The 19,280-nt window shown below is 36.1% G+C and overlaps 5 protein-coding genes and 1 long non-coding RNA gene across 6 annotated transcripts; 3 read left to right on the plus strand and 3 right to left on the minus strand.

The window, feature by feature from the left end:
- The first annotated feature begins 315 nt into the window (after nt 1-315).
- LOC132794958 (uncharacterized) lies at nt 316-1,510 on the plus strand. Its single transcript, XR_009633395.1, has 2 exons — nt 316-1,307; nt 1,373-1,510. It is a non-coding gene; the product is annotated as an uncharacterized LOC132794958 (long non-coding RNA).
- Nucleotides 1,511-4,624: 3,114 nt separating this feature from the next.
- Nucleotides 4,625-5,538, plus strand: LOC132795379 (cilia- and flagella-associated protein 299-like). Its single transcript, XM_060806059.1, has 2 exons — nt 4,625-5,044; nt 5,108-5,538. The coding sequence occupies exons 1-2, from the start codon at nt 4,733-4,735 to the stop codon at nt 5,489-5,491; spliced, it is 696 nt and encodes a 231-aa protein (XP_060662042.1). The 5' UTR covers nt 4,625-4,732; the 3' UTR covers nt 5,492-5,538.
- Nucleotides 5,539-10,080: 4,542 nt separating this feature from the next.
- On the minus strand, nt 10,081-10,580 carry LOC132784850 (protein nemuri). Its single transcript, XM_060790729.1, has one exon. The coding sequence runs from the start codon at nt 10,540-10,542 to the stop codon at nt 10,081-10,083; it is 462 nt and encodes a 153-aa protein (XP_060646712.1). The 5' UTR covers nt 10,543-10,580.
- A 2,665-nt stretch (nt 10,581-13,245) lies between these two features.
- Nucleotides 13,246-14,307, plus strand: LOC132784860 (zinc finger TRAF-type-containing protein 1-like). The gene has a single exon (XM_060790741.1). It carries the CDS (start codon nt 13,246-13,248, stop codon nt 14,305-14,307), a length of 1,062 nt encoding a protein of 353 aa, XP_060646724.1.
- A 713-nt stretch (nt 14,308-15,020) lies between these two features.
- Nucleotides 15,021-16,243, minus strand: LOC132792459 (cilia- and flagella-associated protein 299-like). The gene is made up of 2 exons (XM_060801858.1): nt 15,823-16,243; nt 15,021-15,421 (listed from the first exon to the last, which is right to left on the minus strand). Exons 1-2 carry the CDS (start codon nt 16,138-16,140, stop codon nt 15,035-15,037), a joined length of 705 nt encoding a protein of 234 aa, XP_060657841.1. The 5' UTR covers nt 16,141-16,243; the 3' UTR covers nt 15,021-15,034.
- Nucleotides 16,244-17,949: 1,706 nt separating this feature from the next.
- On the minus strand, nt 17,950-18,989 carry LOC132791335 (cilia- and flagella-associated protein 299-like). Its single transcript, XM_060800208.1, has 2 exons — nt 18,571-18,989; nt 17,950-18,513 (listed from the first exon to the last, which is right to left on the minus strand). Exons 1-2 carry the CDS (start codon nt 18,883-18,885, stop codon nt 18,121-18,123), a joined length of 708 nt encoding a protein of 235 aa, XP_060656191.1. The 5' UTR covers nt 18,886-18,989; the 3' UTR covers nt 17,950-18,120.
- Between the last annotated feature and the right edge of the window lie 291 nt (nt 18,990-19,280).

Genomic DNA, 19,280 nt, shown 5'->3' on the forward strand with positions numbered 1-19,280 from the left:
AATGCCTAATAAAAAAACTAAATCTTAATATGATTAGTGATGAATAAAAAACTAAATCTTAATATGAGTTATTTATTAGTACAATATCAATTATATTAAATTATTGATGAACGTTTCAGCTTAAAAGATAGACAAACAGAATTTGGTTATATTGAGAAATATTTTGAAAAGTAGGTACATTGTGAATTTAAGTCTAGCAAACCATTTATGAATGTTTTTTTGTATATAATTATTTTAATTCAACAATTATAATGCATTTGATTTGACAATGTTTTCTCAGTTTCTTATGTATTCCAAAATTGGTTCAAAGTAAATTGTCAAAACTAAACAAAAAATGTTCTACATTATTTTTCAATCACATCATAATAAGCAATAAATATTGTGAATTATTGTTTGTTAGTTCATTTAAATTAAACTTTAAATTGCGTTTGTCGTACTGATTATTATCTGAGCAAAATGTAAAGTCTCCTTCCCCGCTCTACGAGCTGCGGCTGACAACTGCTTAAGCATATCAGAGGCAGGAATAAATTCGAAATTTAATTCAAATCAAAACTTCTCATAGCGCTTAGAGGAAGAACACAGAGTTTCAAAGCTTTTCAATGCTGTTTTCCCAGCATCTGTCAGAAAAATAAACAAAACTGCAAATTTTATCGTGCTGAACGTTTATGCGCAAATTGCTTCCAGGTTTCCGTCGTCGTCGTCGCCGTCGCGTTCGCTGTCGGTGTGTCGCCTTATCGAATTTCAGGGAAACGACCCCGTGAACACTGTGTGTGTGTGTGTGTGAGGATGATGCCAGGACTCAGTTAAGGAGGACGAGAGACTTTAGGGCTCGGGACTAAAGCTGAAGACGACGTCGCGTCTCGTCGCCAGTTTGACAATGGGCACAGATTTCTCCATGGCGTGCTCCACAGCATAGTAAAGTTTCGTTGCTCAAGGCGTGAAATGAAATCGACAGTAATTTGTGTTTATCTCTGCCAATATGTGTGCGTTTGTCTGTGTGAATCTGTATCTGCATCCGTGTTGAAATAACAATTGTCACAACTTTTACTACGGCTTGCAATTCGAAAAGTTGTGCGACAAGAAATTACTTTAATTTGTGAACTTGACTTTATCAAACTATCAGATCTCCCCCCAACACGGATGGCTTGTGTTAATGCAAGCCAAACAAATATTTCATCTTCGTCTCTGATTCGCAGTTAGTCAATATAAAGCCAACTTCATCATATTGCCATACGAGTGCGTCTATTTAGATGTGGAAGGCTACCAAATGGAAATGGAGCTACGAAAATCGCTTTGATGGCGCATAAGTAAGTGCCTATGAATAATTCATATCCTATTTATACAAAATCGAAATGATAATCGTGCACTTTAGCATTTAAATCAGAGGATGCTGACTAGAAAAGGAACGTCTTCAGACCAGCTGCTGAAGGGTAAAGAGAATGGCAAAATACTGTAAAAAAAAAAACAAACAAATTTACATAAATGCGGAGAGAGTGAGTGAAATTTAAAATGGTTAAGCTATTGGAATGCAGACTTGTCATTTGGTTAAGACTTGTGTAATACTGCTATTAATAATATTGTTGACTCTTGGTTTAAGTCACTTTCGTTTCTGTTGGTATTGTAAAATGACATTAAATTGTCTGGAATCTGTAATTAATGCTTGAAAGGAACTTCACAGTGCACTGAAATGTTGAAAATGGCGAGAAGTAGTGAAAAATGTAATCTTTATCGTTTAGGTCAATTCATAATTATTGTTCAGCGAGGCACGTTGATTGTTCCTTTGAAAGTAGCTAGTTCTAGTGATTTGATAGTGCTTAAGCTTTTAGCTTTAGTTACACATTCAAAGGTAGAAATCAGTTATAAATCAGTTGCCTAGTAGCTAAAGCTTAAAACTTGACTTTTAACTTTGTAAAGTTATTTATGTTTTAGTGATTTGTGGTTGTTTGTATAGTTTAACATATAATTTTTCAGAATTTAATGACTTTCATTTCAGATATTTGAAAATTAATTTTAATTTAAAAGTATTTATAATTTAATTTTTGTAGCAAATACTTTCTTGCGCCGTTAGATTGATTTGGCAAATTTTGCAAAGTGAAATTGATTATGCTTATCAAGAAATAAACATCCATCTATAATTATTACACTGCAAGTAGTTGCAACCGCATTTCATTTCCTCACCATTACCGTTACCCATCCGGACTTGTTGCCGCTTGCCACTTGCCGCTTGCCACTTGCCACTTTGCGTGAGCCAATTGACATTTATGGGTTGTGCGGGCATGCAAACTCGGCGATAACACGCCTCACTAAGCTCCAAGGAATACTCAAGTTGAAAATGCCCGCTGCAGATGTGAGCGAGTGAACGAGTGTTCAATATGTTTTCAAGAGCTCAAGTTCCACTACCTACGAGATGCACGAGTACGTATTTATTCATAACTGTAGTGGCGCTTAACCCTTTCGCCACGCCCCTTTTCCCTCTGACTCTGTCTCTGCCTTCGCCCTGCAGCACTCACGCATTGGCAGGCTGTCAAGCATGCATTTTTGCATTAAATTGTCTTGTTGAAGGGGAAATCGCATACACTTAATGCCATAGTAAAACCGATTTGCAAGAGACGCTGGCATGGGCTGGATGAATATGGATGATATGGAGTTACTGCTGAGGGAAGAGAAAGTGAGGGAACAGAGACACAGAAAGAGACAGAGAGAGAGAGAAGCAATTCACTTCGCATTGTTGTCAGCAGCTGCTGAAATGCATTTCGCTTGACAGTTGATAAACGACATCAGTACTGAGCTCTACAAGCACTGAGTGCCGAGTCCTTAGCTAGATAGTCGAGTTTGCTTTAGCCCCTACACACACACACACACACACACACATGCAAAACAAGGACTCCGAAATCCTAAAATACATTTGCTTCATTCTTTTATTCAGCTTGGCTTCAAGTGTCCAACTGAGTGATGATTGTCAGACGGTTGCTTCATTTTTTTCATTTCCCTATCTATTATTGTTTTTTTTATACCCGCTACCCATAGGGTAGAAGGGTATTATAACTTTGTGCCGGCAGGAAATGTATGTAACAGGTAGAAGGAGGCATCTCCGACCCTATAAAGTATATATATTCTTGATCAGCGTTAACAGCCGAGACGATCTAGCCATGTCCGTCTGTCCGTCTGTCCGTCTGTGTGTCTGTGTGTCTGTGTGTCTGTTCGTCCGTCCGTATGAACACCTAGATCTCAGAGACTATAAGAGATAGAGCTATAATTTTTTTTCGACAGCATTTGTTATGTTTGCACGCAGATCAAGTTTGTTTCAAATTTTGCCACGCCCACTTCCGCCCCGAAAATCAAAAAATCGAATAACAAGCGTAATTTTAAAGTTAGAGTTGCGAATTTTGGTATATATAATAATAACTATAGTAGTTATGATTCCTGAAAATTTGGTTGCGATCAGATAAAAATTGTCGAAGTTATTAAAGAAATACTTTTGTATGGGCAAACACGTCTACTTACTAGGGTTGTTGCTTTAGATGACAATCTGGTATATTGTGCCGTCTATGGTATATTTTGAATGCGGTACTATATCAATATACCAAATATACTATTTGGTATATTTTTAGTATTTTTGCAGTATATTCGGTATATTTTGAGAAAATTATAGCAAAATATATTTCTTTTATTCAAAATGGGTAGCGGGTATCTCACAGTCGAGTGCACTCGACTGTAGCTTTCTTACTTGTTTCTTTTTGAGCTTATCGCTCACTTGTTGCCGAGGCTTTGCATAATTTATGATGTTTAGTGTAATTGCCCTATTTTATGTGGGCATCCGGGAAGGATTTAACGACCTTCCCATATTTGTAGGCGTTCTCGTCGTCGTCGTTGTCGTCGTCTGCTTATCATGTGCCACATTACGTGGACTACAACCACGAACTAGGACGGGGACTAGGACCTCAACCTAAACGAAAGGGCTGTGGCACTTAAGCCCTTTAAAATTTATGTCAAATGCATTTGTAAAATATGCCAAACGTACGAGTGGAAGCTAAATTAACGTTTATCAAATATATCAGCCAGATTTTAGCTAGCATTTACCATTGTTCAAAAGGAATCGAGGAACCGCCAATGTCGCTGCCAATGGGAAACGTTTTCTGCCAACGTTCGAGTTAAAACAAAGCACGATAAAAAATAAAAGAAGAAAAAAAAAACAATAAAAAAATCTTTGTGCATTTTCGTGCAGTTTGTTGGTTGTGGCAAATGTTCGTGCAAAGAAAATGTAATTTTTACTGCACGTTTGAGTTCGGAGCTGGCGCTGTTTCCTCACATATGGAAGTACCTAAAACCCTTACCCACACTTCCAGGCATATATGTGTGCCTCTGTATGTGTGTATGCATATAAGACGCAAATGCAACGAAATGGCGACAAGCGACCACGTTTCTTGTCTTTCAGTGTGTGTTGTCTTTATCAGCGGAGTCCTCATCTTCCTCATCGTAGTTTGTGTTTTTGTATGTTTTCTTGGCTTTTATAGAAAAGACATTTTCACCATTTTCACATAAGTAGTCGCATACCCTGTTAACATTCAGAACTACGAATAGTATTGCTCACCTATAAAAGTATCGAAATACTTTATCGTATTCCGTCAGTCATAATTGACATCAATCAACACAGATCAATCAAGTAAAACATTACCTGAAAAAAATATACTTCGCCACTCAAGTTACAAAACAAAAATAAACCATCTGCATTATGGCGGCTAATTTGAATTTAAGACTGTTGAATTATAAAAGTTATGACGATTACTTGAATTCATTTATCAAGACCGAGGACTATCGTTACATTGGCAGTATTGCAATAATAAAAAATCTCGTTAAGCTTGGCTATCGATGTTCAGACAAAGTCTACGAAGAGAGCGAGTTCAATTATTTGAGAAACAAAGTGCATGATTACTTAAATCCGAAAATTACGAGTGTCCTTTATGGCAAATACTTTAATGGCACCGATAATGCATTAAAAGCTCTCATGGAACGTGAGGAATACAATCTGACAGGAATTTTATCGGTAAGATACTATATATAATACATTAGTTTGGAAAAAGAAAAAATTAAATTAATGTTCTTTTAGACTATTATATTTGTGCAGATACGACAACGAAATGGTTTCGATATAGCCGGATACATCGACTATGAGCAGAGACTGCGAGAAAGCAGTTTGCACAAGCCAGACTGCACAAATTGGAAATCTGTTTTCGAGGGCAAAAAGTTGATAAAACCAAAGAAAAGTGACCTGAGTTACTATGACTGGCACAAAGGTCGCATATACCATAATAGTACGGATAACTTTCAGACAGTTAGCGGAGGAGTAGGATTAACATTTATGCACAAGGCGGATCACAAGCACATTCCTGTTACGGACAAACCCAGTAAATATTCAATGAATGTTAATCGCGTTCTGATACCATCAGACTTATATGGAAATATGATTTTGTACGATCATTTTGTTAGATGAGTTCAAAATTAAAATATAAAATTTGAAATAAAAAAATTAATACACAAAACCAATTTTTTGCCATATTTTCATATTTATTCTAATTAAGTTAATTCAAAAAATCTTTTGTTAAAAAAAGTTTGGCTAACATAATAATTTAACATTTATTTACAGTGAAAAAAAAACCAACTGTTTTCTGTTTTACGATAAAATAAACAAATTCGTTCATTTTGTGTTATTCGTTCGAATTCGTTAATTTTATCTTAATATCTTAAAATAAATAAAATTATTAAAAAAGCATCCTTAGCTTGAATTAAAGTGCTAATCAAGGGCTGCAAAATTCATCTATATTTTTTTTCACTTTTAACATTGTTTACACGCGACATTTTTAACAGAGAATTTCCCATATACAAAATTAGTTTTTTTTTAATATTTATTATAAAAGCCGTTAATTAAGTGTTCTTGTGTTCAAAGGTGGAAATAAAAACTTTTGATATTTTTGCAGGTCTAAATATTATAAATAAATATATTATAATTTTTCAATTTCTTTTTGCTAGGTGTCTCTCCGTTGAGTGTAAAGTTTCTACACATTGCTTCTTTGGTTATTTTAGTCTTTTATCCAATGCAAATAATGCATGCTGCATGCAAAAATTTCTTTCCATACATATGTAGCTAGCTTTTTGGAGATAGGCAGGTGTGTATGTCATTTACACATGCGATAGTGTGCTCTAAATTTGGTCACGAATTGCCAAAAATATTTTTTGGCATTAAAGAAGTGCAAACGATGGTGCTCAGATGCTTTCATATGACAAGCCATTCATCCATCCTCTTTCTGTGTTTGTTCTCGTTCTGGTTATTGGCATAACTAAAGTGCTGTCTTAAATTTGATTTTTAAATGAAAAACGAAGGAAGGCAAAATAAAAATAAGGAATTCAGTTGTGCATATAAATCAATACGCACTTCTGTGCAAATACTCGTTCTCGTTCTCGTTCCCGTTCTCGTATATTTGTGCGTGCATGCTCAATATATATTGTGCAAATAAAATGGCACCAACAAGCACGCACCATATTGTATTTATGTAAATTTATTTCCGTTACATTTCCGCCGTTCAATTGAAAATCGTCGTGTGATTCTCCTTCTTTCTTTTTACCCTTGTGTATATTTGTTCTGTTGTTCACACTGGAGGCAGAAGGCTGGCCCCAAAAACGAGTCGGCACTGAAATCACAGCAGCCTGGCGAAATATACATTAACACAAAGCAAAAAAAACGCAAGAAAATTCTCAAAAAAAACTACAAAATATGCATCATTCATTTATAATATATTCGCATGATTCGGATCGATTCGAAGGCCAAATTGTAGCAAGTCAATCTCAGCGTTGTTCCCAAAGTATAACAGAAAATTATTATATCAATTTAAAGAAAAAATGCAACAAAATGTTATCATTGCTAAGGTGGTACTGTGAAAAAGCAATATAATAAAATTTATAATTTTACTGAAGTAAGAACAAATATAAAAAAAACACACAAAAAACATATTGATGTTGAAATGTATAAGTTATATATTTTTTTATTTCATATATATTAAAATACTAAAATCTTTATTTAGTTTCAACACTTTATTCGAATGTATTATGCAAACGATAGCGACTGCCAAATATCATTATTAAAATACAAATATTTTAGTTTACTTCATTTTACTTTAAAAACAGTTGATTTTGAACATTGAGCAAACTATTGATTCAGCTGCATTGAGATTACTTCATTCATTTTCTTTTATTTTTACATTCAACAGCTTTCTTTGCATACTTCGCATGATAAGTTTTTCAGACTCGAACCAAATTCAATGCATTTACCTTATTGTGATATCTAAATTGTTTGACTTTTGGCTTTTGTTGTTGCTCAAAAAGGCAAACAATGGAATGGCTTATTGTTTTTCAAACAGATGCTGACAAAGCCAAACTTTTATCACACCCAGACTCAAATACATAAACACTCGAGTATATGTTGTGTATGTATGTAATATATGTACATACTTACACATTCACAACTCTTTGTTGTCTATTCATCAGAGCAAAAGGCCGATAAGCAGCAAACGTGGAGCTGATGAATAGGAAATTACAGAATTCTCAATGCACATTGTGCGCTTAATTAAACGTCAAGAAGCAATTTGAACTCGCTGTCAAAACCAATGTAACGAGTAGCGAGTAACGAGAGCTGAATAACGACCAGAAAAGTTCATCAGTTGAGCTGCAGCTCATTTTTGTATGTGATTATTTTTGGGCTTGTTGCTGAACCTGAGCTGAGCTGAGCTGAGCAGAGCAGAGCTTCTGCTCGACCATATCGAGTTGATATTCCCCTTGATGCCTATAAAACAATAACAATAGAAAATGCTCATCAATGCGGTTGGTTGCTCATCAAAATGTGCACATGGCGTTGACGATGGCGATGACGATGGTGACGACGGCGGCTGTTGATGTTGCAACAGCTTCAACACATGGATTTAATTTCCTGCTCTCTACCGGCTTCTCTCTCTCTGTCCCTGCATCCGTCTCCGTCCACTAACTATTTAAGGTTTAATGCGTATGTGTTTGTCTGTCTCTTGGTGCAGGCTGACAAACTCATTTACCATTTACCATTGAGCATTTATGCGAGAGACCGTCTCATCTTGTTACACTAGAAGAACTTTCGTGTTGATAAAGTTGCAACATAATGGCCTTGCTTGGCTTCGGGTGCAACGCGCTTTGGTTGCATGCGAATGTTGCGCCAAGTGTTGCCTAATAATCCAAAAATGGACCAACTTGGCGGCCGCAAAACTTTTGCCAAGCCGAGTGTGCAGTGTAGAAAACACCAGCAAAGAAGTTTGCCAGAGTGTAGCCAGGATAAGTTGAGACTGCTCGACTGCTGCTTTAATGTTTGTTGTTACTGTTGTTTGTTGTTGTTGCTGCTGTTGCTGTTGCTGCTGCTGCTGCAGGCCAGAAACATTGGCACATTCATCATTTTTGAAGCTGGGCAGAAGGCAGCAGAGTGTGGCAGCAGCAACAACAACAACAACAACAGCAGCTGTTGCAGGCAGCCGCGGCAAGTTCTTGTCACATGTCACGTCGCCTGCCTCAGCCAGGGAAAGGAGTCGATGCCATTCTGAGGCTGAGGCTCGTGTTGGGTTGGTTTGGTTTGGTTCGGCTTGGTTTGGGTCTAGGAACTATCACTGTGGCCGTGGCTGGTGTTGACGAGGGAACAGAAGGCCTCCAGCGTTTTCACCACTGGCATTTTTCGCATGCTGTTGAAAAGTTTTCCGTGTTGGCCAAAGAATTTTAGCATGCAGTGTATTAACGAACACTTTAAACTTTGCTGCCATTTTAAATCGCATGCGACAACTTCAACCACGATACTTGCTCAATAGCCAATTTAAAGTGGCCAACCAGAATGTCACACGATAAGTACTCGTTTATGGAGAATGGGTCAAAGTGTTCTCAAGAGGTGATGGCATTTTTCAAAATACTTATACATGCATGATCTGCTTTTAAGAAGCTGGTGGCTCTTCCTTAAAGTGGTAGGCAGCCAATTCTTAAAGGTGAAAATGATACGGATAAATTATTCTACTCTGCAACTTGCATACAAATTTAGTTAGATCATTAGACAGAATTTTCGGGCAGTCAACATTTGTATAATTTAATGTAAATCTTATAATTAATTTCGCTCTTTATTAATTTAACGCTGTATTATAAACAGTCATTTGTTGCGCAGTTAAAAAATAAATAATTATAATTATAACTATTATCGTATGTTTGTCTTTACTTCTACAAGTAAAATTTAGTTTAATAGTAAGCATATTTAATTAAGCTTAAGGCATATGCATTTGAAAGTATATAATACTTTTTTCGATTTACTTGAGTTTTTATGAGTATTGGATTTTTCAATTTTGGTAATTTCAACTAACTTACTAAAGACACATTCATTAGGATTATTTCAACCAACAAATTACAACAATATGTAACATATGTACGTCAAATTAGACACATCGCTACATCTTACACGAGCAAATTCTCAATAGAGATGTATATTCTTTCATTCCCATATTAACAAATATGTTAAAATTTTCATGTGTGTGGCCATAAATTAGTTTCTTATCGTTTCAAATTTAGGCGCATAAATGTTGTAAGATATCACTCTAAAATTTGTAAAACTTGCGAAATATATAGTTTTTTCGCAAGTCAATTATTTTGTTCATCTGGAAACGGCAATTAAGTGAAAATTGGAATCAATATAGTATATTTTGTATAATTCTAATATTATTCCTAATTTCAAACTAGTGACTGGTGCTAGGCTCAATTATCAAATTATTTCACTGCTCTATATCTATCATAATGATCTATTTGATATAAATTGATAAAAAAAAACATTTGTTTTGGTTAAAGTGTGAAAATATATTTAGGATTTTTCGTTTTTACAAAGGGTGGAAGGTGGAATAAATATAACACATGCATCAATCAGTTCGATGCTTCAATGCCTTGTGTGTGTGTGTTAGCCTGGGTGTGTGTGTGTGTGATTCTCTGTTTAACTCCATTCTTTGTTTTGCCGTGTGTTCGTTCCTGTGTCCTGTGGAAAGTGTCTTAACCGCGGAGTGGCCTGCCACCACGTCTCCTGATCGTGTTGCGGCGACGGCTGGGGCCACGACGCCTGCGGTTGTTGGGACCACGACGACGACGACGGTTGTTGCCATTGCGACGACGACGAGAGTTCCTGGTGCGGCTAGGACCACGACGACGGCGCACACGACGGGCACGGGCATCATCATTGCTTGGCCTCACAATGGTCTCCTTGAGGTTGTCCTGCTTGCTGACTGCGCCGCTGTGGTTCTGTTTAAGCTGAAGGGTGTTGTTCTCGTCAGTCTCTTTATCCTCCTCCTCTTCGAGTTCCTGTTCACGCTTTGCCTCAACTTCAATGCCGTTCTTGGTCTCGTCGGCTGCCTCGACTGGGCGAATGGCACCATTGCGACGCTGAGTGGCTGCCTCGGTGGCCACCAGGCAGCAGAGAGCCGCCAGGACAAAGATCAGTGCGCATTTGGAAGACATTCTGAGGTCCGATAGTTGCTTGTAGAACACCGGAAGTGTTTGTGATGCTTTCGTTGTGGCACAAAGGGCGTTTTATAGTGAGGCATACGCTTGACTTTGGCTGCAGCCACCAACTGTTCAAATGTTTATCCACTGCAGTTGACACTGCGCCTCCTACCACTTTCCACCTCATACAACCTCTTTCGTTTTAATAGTTGCCCTCCATTCCCCCAACCCCATAGCAGCTGTGTTTGTTGTTCCTCACAGCCAAAGTTGTTGGTCATGCTATTAATTTGATCTTTTGTTTGCTGTTGCCTCTTAGCTGCCAGAGATACTTATTTTCTATTCGATGCATTGCCTTGCCCATGCTTTTCACTCTGTCTCCTTCCTCCTGGTTTCATTCGCTTCATTTCCTTTTATATTACTGGCGTCCTTTGGCTGGCGCAACTCCTTGCTTCAGATAATTGGTTTCTCCATCCAGCTCTAGACCAGACCAACTCCATTGCAATTCAAACACGCTAACCCGTTTGCCAACGGGAAATATCATTTAAAAAGAATAACGTAAATAATCGAATTGTGCACAAAAGCGTTTCTAGTTGCGCTTTTCCTTCTCTGTCTCCCTTCGACTTGCGTTGCAAGAATTCAGCAGGGAGTGCGGAAAGAACACGTTCAAAGATAATTTATTTCTATAGCTTAAATGTAGGAAAATATGAAAAACGGCATAAAAAGTTTCTCCACACAAAATCAATCTTATATTTCTGAATACCACCCATTTTCTGTTTTCTCATTTTCAATAATCGTTTTTCCAATTTTGTGCTGTAAAATATTAATTCAGAAACTTCAAAAAATATGAAAAAACCTCAAATGTATTTTCATGAATAATTACAATGTTTGTATATTCTTATTTAACTGAATTTTGTAAATAAGTAAGAATCTTTTCCTTTTTTAGCAACTTCCAGTTTCAAACCCGATACTAAATTTTGTGCTACACTTTTTCCATGAAATCAATAAGAAATATACAAGGTATAATAACTAAAAATAAAAATAATATTTTTTTTTTCAACCATAAATTTCAAAATATTTTTTTAAAATTTGAATATTCTTTTGCATATAAACGTAAACCTCTAAGTACTGGGTATTTTATAACGAATCATTTGGAATTGCGATTTCCCGCTGTTTACCATTCTGACAGATACGAATCAGCGTCTATTAAAAATCTGTAGGGCAAACAGCTTGAAGCGATTTACTTGCGACTTTAAATGAATTACAAATTGGAGTTTGAAAATAAAGAAGATGAAAGGGCAAAGAGTTGAATATGCTTGCTTCTTCTCTTCTCTTCTTTTTTTTTTTGGTTAGTTGCCAGTTTTCAAGCGTATTTATTGCGCTTGAGCGAGATGCCAATAATTTGTGCTTTGGCAGCTGTTCATGCTTGGGCCGAGTGGGCGCGAGGCTTCGCGGGCAATGCCGGAGGCCAAATTGTACATCGAGTTGCAGGAGAGCACGTGCAGCAAGTGGAAATCACGTGGCGGGCATTTGTTGAAATGATTTAGCACTGTTTATTATTTAGCCAAAAAGCAGCTGCTCTATTTTCCCTTTTTTAAGCCAGCTGCAAAGTTTTTATTCTTCTCGTCTATCGCTTTTCACATAACTCCCACTTTTTGGTAGTTTGTCAAATGAATGGGGCCAATCAATGTGAATTGCTAGCTCAATGTGCTGCCAGCTATTAAATTTTTACAAAAGGGCTGAAAAATCTAATTAAAATCCAATGAATTTCAGCCAACAAAAGCTATTGCATGTTGTATGAGATGTGGTCAAGTAATTATTGCTGCTGTTGTATATCAAAACGTATTTTGCTTGAAGCCATAGTCAAGCCAGCTAATAACGTGTATTATAAGAATAAATACATATGTAATGAATTACAGAAAAAAAATTCAACGACTAATAAAAAGACTACCGAAAATTGTATTGCTCTCAGAATAAGTAATAAATACAATTTTGTAAATATGAATTTAAAAAAAATTATAACAAGTAAGAAAACTGCAGTCGAGTTTCCTCAACTGGAAGATACCCAATAAATAGCTATTGGTATAATAATAATACCAAATTTATATTTAACAGAAATACAAAAATATACCGAATGATATATTTGGTATATTTATATAGTAATAGTTTAGTACAATATTTGGTATATTTGAAGAATAATGCAGCGCTGTTTTGCTTCTATCCAAAATGGGTACCGGGCATCTCACAGTCGAGCACGTTCGATTGTAGATTTCTAACTTGTTTTTTGGAGGCATAAAAGTTAGAATATACCCTTTGGGTAGCGGGTATAAATAATTCAAAGACTCTAAGTAAAGTAATTTTAAAAATTATGTTGCTCTCAGATCAAGTAAAGAGTAAACCTGTTTCATACAACTAACATATAATATGAATTTAAATGATATTTTTAAGGTTTGCTTAAATGGTAATCTTCTTTGTATAATTAATAAATCTTTTGGCCTCACTTTAAACATGTTCGTATCACAGCTGCAAAATATACAGATAAGATTTAGCATCAAATAAATCTAGTGATCCTGGACTTTTGGCTTTTTTCGAGTCGACGTAGACAGACTGAAAATTAACTCCATTAAAAGTACATTCGATACGTGAGATCGAACTCAGACCGGAACATAAAATAATTTCAATAACATTCCACTGGAAATATATATATATACAAACGTAAAGATGTCTTTAGAAAATCTAGAAGAGATTGTGAGTCCCAGGCTGAGCGCTGAGGATGAGATCAATACGGATGTGGATTCGGAAGACGAGATCAACAATGTGCCAGCCGCGAGCGGAGTATTCGTCCATGGATTGGGCATTTCTGGCGATTTGGACAACTTCCGCTGCATTGTGTGCAACACGGTGCCACTTTCAAAGATTTACCAGTGCAACAATGGGCATCTCATCTGTGCTGGCTGCTATCAAATACGTGTGCTGGACAAAATGCTCGGCTCCCAGATGGGCACGTGTTCACAGTGTGGAGTGCGAATCTATCGACAACGAGTAAATCGCAATACAGATGTCGAACAGCAACTAGCTGAAGCAGTTGTGGCCTGTGAGAAATGCAATATGCATTTGCCGCGCTGTCAGCTGCGTCTTCATAGCTTACAAGACTGTTGCAACCGGTTGACAACATGCAAATACAAGCGCATCGGATGCAAGTGGAAAGGTAAAGTGGGCGTGCTGGAGGAGGCACATAATGAGAATTGCGAGTTTCGTCACAAGAAAGCTGAAGAATTGCTCAAGGAGCTGCGTAAGATGACGGAGAAACGCGATAAGAAGACTGCTCTCCGGGTCAATGTAATGAGGTTTCTGCAACTGCCGCAGATCACAGCTCGTATGGTGCACCTCATACCGACAGATGAGACATTTTCGCCAAATCTTTTTACGACCTGCCATATCATTGATGCTTTCAATCGGCGTTGGTCAGTTGAATTCATGTGGCGGACGGCCAACCTTGCTGATGAGCCCAACGAAGAGGAAAGCGATCCATGTACTCTCTTGTTTCAATTGTGCTTGTACAACTCGGGTATCGAACGTTCACCTCTGGGACTTTCTTACACACTGCTCAGCAGCACCTATTCGGACATCCGATTCCAGGCGAATCTGTGCATGAGACACGATTTTAGCAGAGATAATCCTAACGGACCAGTGGCGATCCTCTATGAAAACTCTTGGTATAACATCAACAGACTTCTCAACAAGCGCGGATTCTATGCCCGTCTACTGATGGCTCGTCTTTAATATATTCCAAACATTTAACAGATTTATTTGAAAAATAGGTAAAATTAAGTAAATTAATTTAGTTAAGAAATACATTTTTATTTGTTTATTTTCTAAGCAAGATAATAATAATTCAAGGTGTCTTTCATTCCATTTTCAGTAGAGTAGCTATAAACAAGTAAGAAAGCTACAGTCGAGTGTACTCGACTGTGAGATACCCGCTATACATTTTGAATAAAAGAAATATATTTTGCGGTATTTTTTCTCAAAATATATACCGAATATATTACAAAAATACTAATACTTTAATAACTTTGACAATTAAACAATTACTGTGTATACCGAAAATTCACAGAAACAAAAGAAAGCTACAGTCAAGTCGACCCAATAAATAATATAATAATATTCTAAATAAATATTTAACCATAACCAAGATGCGACAGCAGAACCCATTTTTAATCGGCTTTTACATCAGAGCATTAAATTGATTGAACTTGACGCGAGAATATCTCGATAAATCTGACAGGGAAATATGTGGATGCTGCGAAATAGAAGTGTCTGTTTCGGTTGGTATGGCCCAACCGATTAAACACAATTGGAATGTAGCGTCGCAAAAATAAAAATAAAGTGAATGTATCTGCGTACCTTCTTAATTATTTGAACTGAGTATCCAAAATATTTAAAATTATTAAAACGAAATCAGCAATTCAAGTTCTTTGATCACACATGAAAAATAAATATTATTAGCTTATATAGGCTTTCTGACAATATGATCATATAATACAATAGTTCCAAGCGACGGAGAAAAAATCATTCGGCGCTTAGAAGTAGGATTACCACATTTGTATTCTGGATCAATAATCTTGTGATCGCCCTTATGCAGAAACAAGAGTGAGTTTCCAATGGCCAACGTCTGATAATTGTCACTATTATTATGAGTGACTTGCTTCTTTTGCATATTGTAGTAGCTCAAGTCGCTCGACTTGGGATGTAACTTTTGGTTTCCCTGAAAAATTTCCTTCCAATTGGAGGCGCCAAGAACATTCAAATCAAATTGACGCAAGCTCATTTCGTAATCCACGTAACTGGATACATCAAAGCCACTCGGCATCCGTATAACTACGAAGATTATTGTCTGAAAGAGGAAATAAATATTTAAATAAATACCCAGGATGCATTAATTTTGGGTTATAAAATATACAGATATGTGCTTAAATTGTAATATTCTAATTTATTAAAATAAATAAAATTTATATGTTCAAGCTCTCAAAATATAGCCGAAGCCTGAATGCGCACTTAGCTCTTTGAATAGAATTCTGAGCTACAATAATAATAAATAAAAAAAATATATATTCAGGCTCGTAGATTTTTGTAATAGGATGGCATCTAAAATTTAAAGTGAATATGCGCCATAAGTGCACAAATCTATGCATGAAATTTCACTTAAATTAATGGAGATGCAAGTAGAGACAACAAAACTATGATATTATTCTATCACCATTAATTATGAGGTAAAAGATATTTAGTACTGCTTACTGAAAGTTTTTTCAATAAATTCGGCGTTTCACGTTCCGCCAAAGCTTGCAGCCCCGGATCATTACTTTTCACCAAATGTCCGCTAGTAATACTCATTTTAATCTTTGGGTTCATTAACTCTAACGTCTTCATTCTGCACAATTTGAACTCTTCCTCATTGTAAATTCTGCTTGTATTTCGATATCCAAGTTTTGCCAATTCATTTATGGCTGACAGGCAACCGAGATACCTGTGGTCCTTGACGGTCTGGAATGATTGCAGATATTCCTCATAGGTTTCAAAATTAAGTAAAGTGAAGTCCGGCCTCAGTGCAGTCATTTTTTTTTCTTTTATATGTATATTTATTTTATTTTATTTATTTTTTTTTGTTTTTGTTGGTTAGTGTGATGTGTTTGTGTGTAAGTGTAATAGTGTTATTTTTTGTTGCCTACATGGTAGCCTACTATGTTGGCTAAATTTCATTGATTTCATTGTATATTCTTCCAATTAACAATAGAATAAGAATGTTGCAAAAGAGCGTACTCTACTCTGAGATAATAATAATATAATTTTTTATTAAAGGGAAACAATTTTTTTCTCACGGTCTGTAGACTTCATACGTTATGACTTTTGAAATCAAGTCTCTTTGTTCCATAGAAAAATCTTTCTTTTTATTTGTCTATTATTTGATTATTTCTTTTTCTATTATTTGATTATGACTATTATTTGATTATTTCTTTTTATTTTTTACTTGACAGAATATTATCACATAAATCTTCGAATTTTATTAATCCCTTTTAAATACAACATATGTTTTATGATGCTCATAAAGATTCGACAGGCAGATCTATTAGCGAAAATTGTAATTGCTGACCAATGAAGACCGAATCTTATATTTGCTACTGTGGACAAGAAATATATACAAATATATATAATATTTTAACATATATTTATATTTCAACGGGATGATCTGATCACTTCATTTTAATATTTATTTGATATTACATCATAATTTAGTAATGCAAGAGAGATAGCTTATTCCGGAGACATTGTATTAGATTGATGTTGAATGAGTTTCTCTCTAACTTTGCGGTAAATGTTAGACAGAGGTGTATAGAATATTTAAAAAAAACAAGTAAGAAAGCTACAGTCGAGTGTACTCGACTGTGAGATACCCGCTACCCATTTTGAATAAAAGAAATATATCTTGCGGTATTTTTCTCAAAATATACCGAATATACTGCAAAAATACTAAGAATATATCAAATGATATATATGGTATATCGATATGGTACCGCATTGAAAATATACCATAGAAAGCACAATATCCCAGATTGTCGGATAAAGCAACTCAGAGTCTGAGTTGAGTCTGAGTCTCAGACCCCCAGTAAGAAGGCGTTTTTGCCCATACAAAATAATTTCTTTAATATCTTCGACAACTTTTATCTGATCGCAACCAAAGGTTCAGGAATCATAACTACTATAGTAGTTACTGTATATACCAAAATTCGTAACTTTAGTTTTAAAATTACGATTGCTATTCAATTTTTTTGATTTGCGGGGGCGGAAGTGGGTGTGGCAAAAATTTGAAACAAACTTTATCTGCGTGCAAACATAACAAATGATGTCGAAAAAAAATTTTAGCTCTATCTCTTATAGTCTCTGAGATCCAGTGCTTCATACGGACAGACGGACGGACAGACAGACAGACGGACATGGCTAGATCGTATCGGCTGTTGACGCTGATCAAGAATATATATACTTTATAGGGTCGGAGATGCCTCCTTCTACCTGTTACATACATTTCCTGCCGGCACAAAGTTATAATACCCTTCTACCCTATGGCTAGCGGGTATAAAAACTCAAAAAGTCTTCGTCACAATCATATTGAATGTGGAATGGGCTGCTTTAATGGATATGAAAAATTGAAAATATTTAAGTTACAGCCCCAGTCTCGAGGAATCGATAAAAATGTATGTATTTTAAAAGGTTATAAAATAAATAAATTACATTCATGAATTCAATGATCTTCAATCAGTAGTTCGAATCACTAAACATTATAGCTTTTTAAAATAGTAACCTACATTCATGCCCAAACACCTCTTGAAAAAGAGCGAAATAAAGTATAAAGAATAATACCACAATGAGTAATGCACAAAATATAATATTTTTGACGGTGTTCGCATCTTCCGTTTTCATGTAGTGGTAAAAAAGCACACACTCTTCATATAAGGAGGTGTCAAATAATTTTGGACATGAGTGTATGCTTATTAAATTAGTTAAAAAAACACTTTTTGTGGAAAAACTTTTGTTGGAGAGCTATGAAGCTTTCCTTACAATGTGATCATACAAGACTACACTATCGTACAAAGGCGATTCAATTAGTGTACGCCTAACGTTATCCTTATGGACGGAGTCCAGAATTGTGACGGGAATAATCTTATGATCTCCGTAGTGCTTAAACATCAAAGTAGTGCCATAGGCCATGGTCTCATAGTTGTCACTATTATTGAAACTCACTGTTCCCGTGTGCCAGTCATAAAAACTCAAATGGGTGCGATTGGGTCGCAGCAGAATTCGACCTTCAAAAATAGCCTTCCAATTGGTTGCCCCAAAAGCATGGATTGCACAGTTGCGAAGACTATCGGCATAGTCAATGTAACCCGAAATGTCAAAGCCATTCTTTTGTCGTATCTGTAGAAAAATAATCGTCTATGCGCAAAAAATAGAATTTATTATATTTATTATTTCAAATATCTCATTACATACCGATAACTTTTTCTGCACGTTCGGTTGCTCACGCTTAGCTAGAGCAACTAATGCCGGATCATTTCCCACAAGGTATTGGCTAAACAATTTGCTTGTGACCGCCTTAGGATTAATCAAATCATAAAGATGTTTCTTAATTTTATAGAACTCCTCCTCCTCGTACACTGTTGCATTGGTACTGTAACCGAGTTTCACAAGGGACCTAATGACGTTCATACTTGAAAGGTAACGATAATCATCGACTTTTGTGAACGACTTGAGATAGTCGGAGTACGTTCTAAATTTCAGCAAGTTGAAGTCGCTTCGAGTTCCCATTGTAATTAAAAGTGTTTTAATCAGTAGATAAGTGATTTTCTAAAAAAAAGTTCAGTCTTATTGTGTATGAGTTTGTTCGTGTGCCTCTGAATTGAATGAATCGAGCGATTTGCTCTTCTATTTCAAAGCATGCAGAGCCTACTGGAAATTGAAGTAAAAACACTATTTTATTGAATATGTTATATATTTCAGACGCGGTTACACGTCATTATGCAGTTCCAGTTAAGAGTAAATAACGAGGAATGGAAGATATCCAACTCGAAAATGAGCCGCACGCACTTGGCTTTTGCCTGGTAGCGTAAATTACGCGCATAAAATGAACATTAGATTCATATTTTAATGTGCTAGAGCGACATGCACACATTCACACACACACCTACACACTCGCACCCACA

The sequence above is a fragment of the Drosophila nasuta genome, chromosome 2L (genome assembly GCF_023558535.2).
Source record: "Drosophila nasuta strain 15112-1781.00 chromosome 2L, ASM2355853v1, whole genome shotgun sequence".
Taxonomy (NCBI): Eukaryota; Metazoa; Arthropoda; class Insecta; order Diptera; family Drosophilidae; genus Drosophila; species Drosophila nasuta.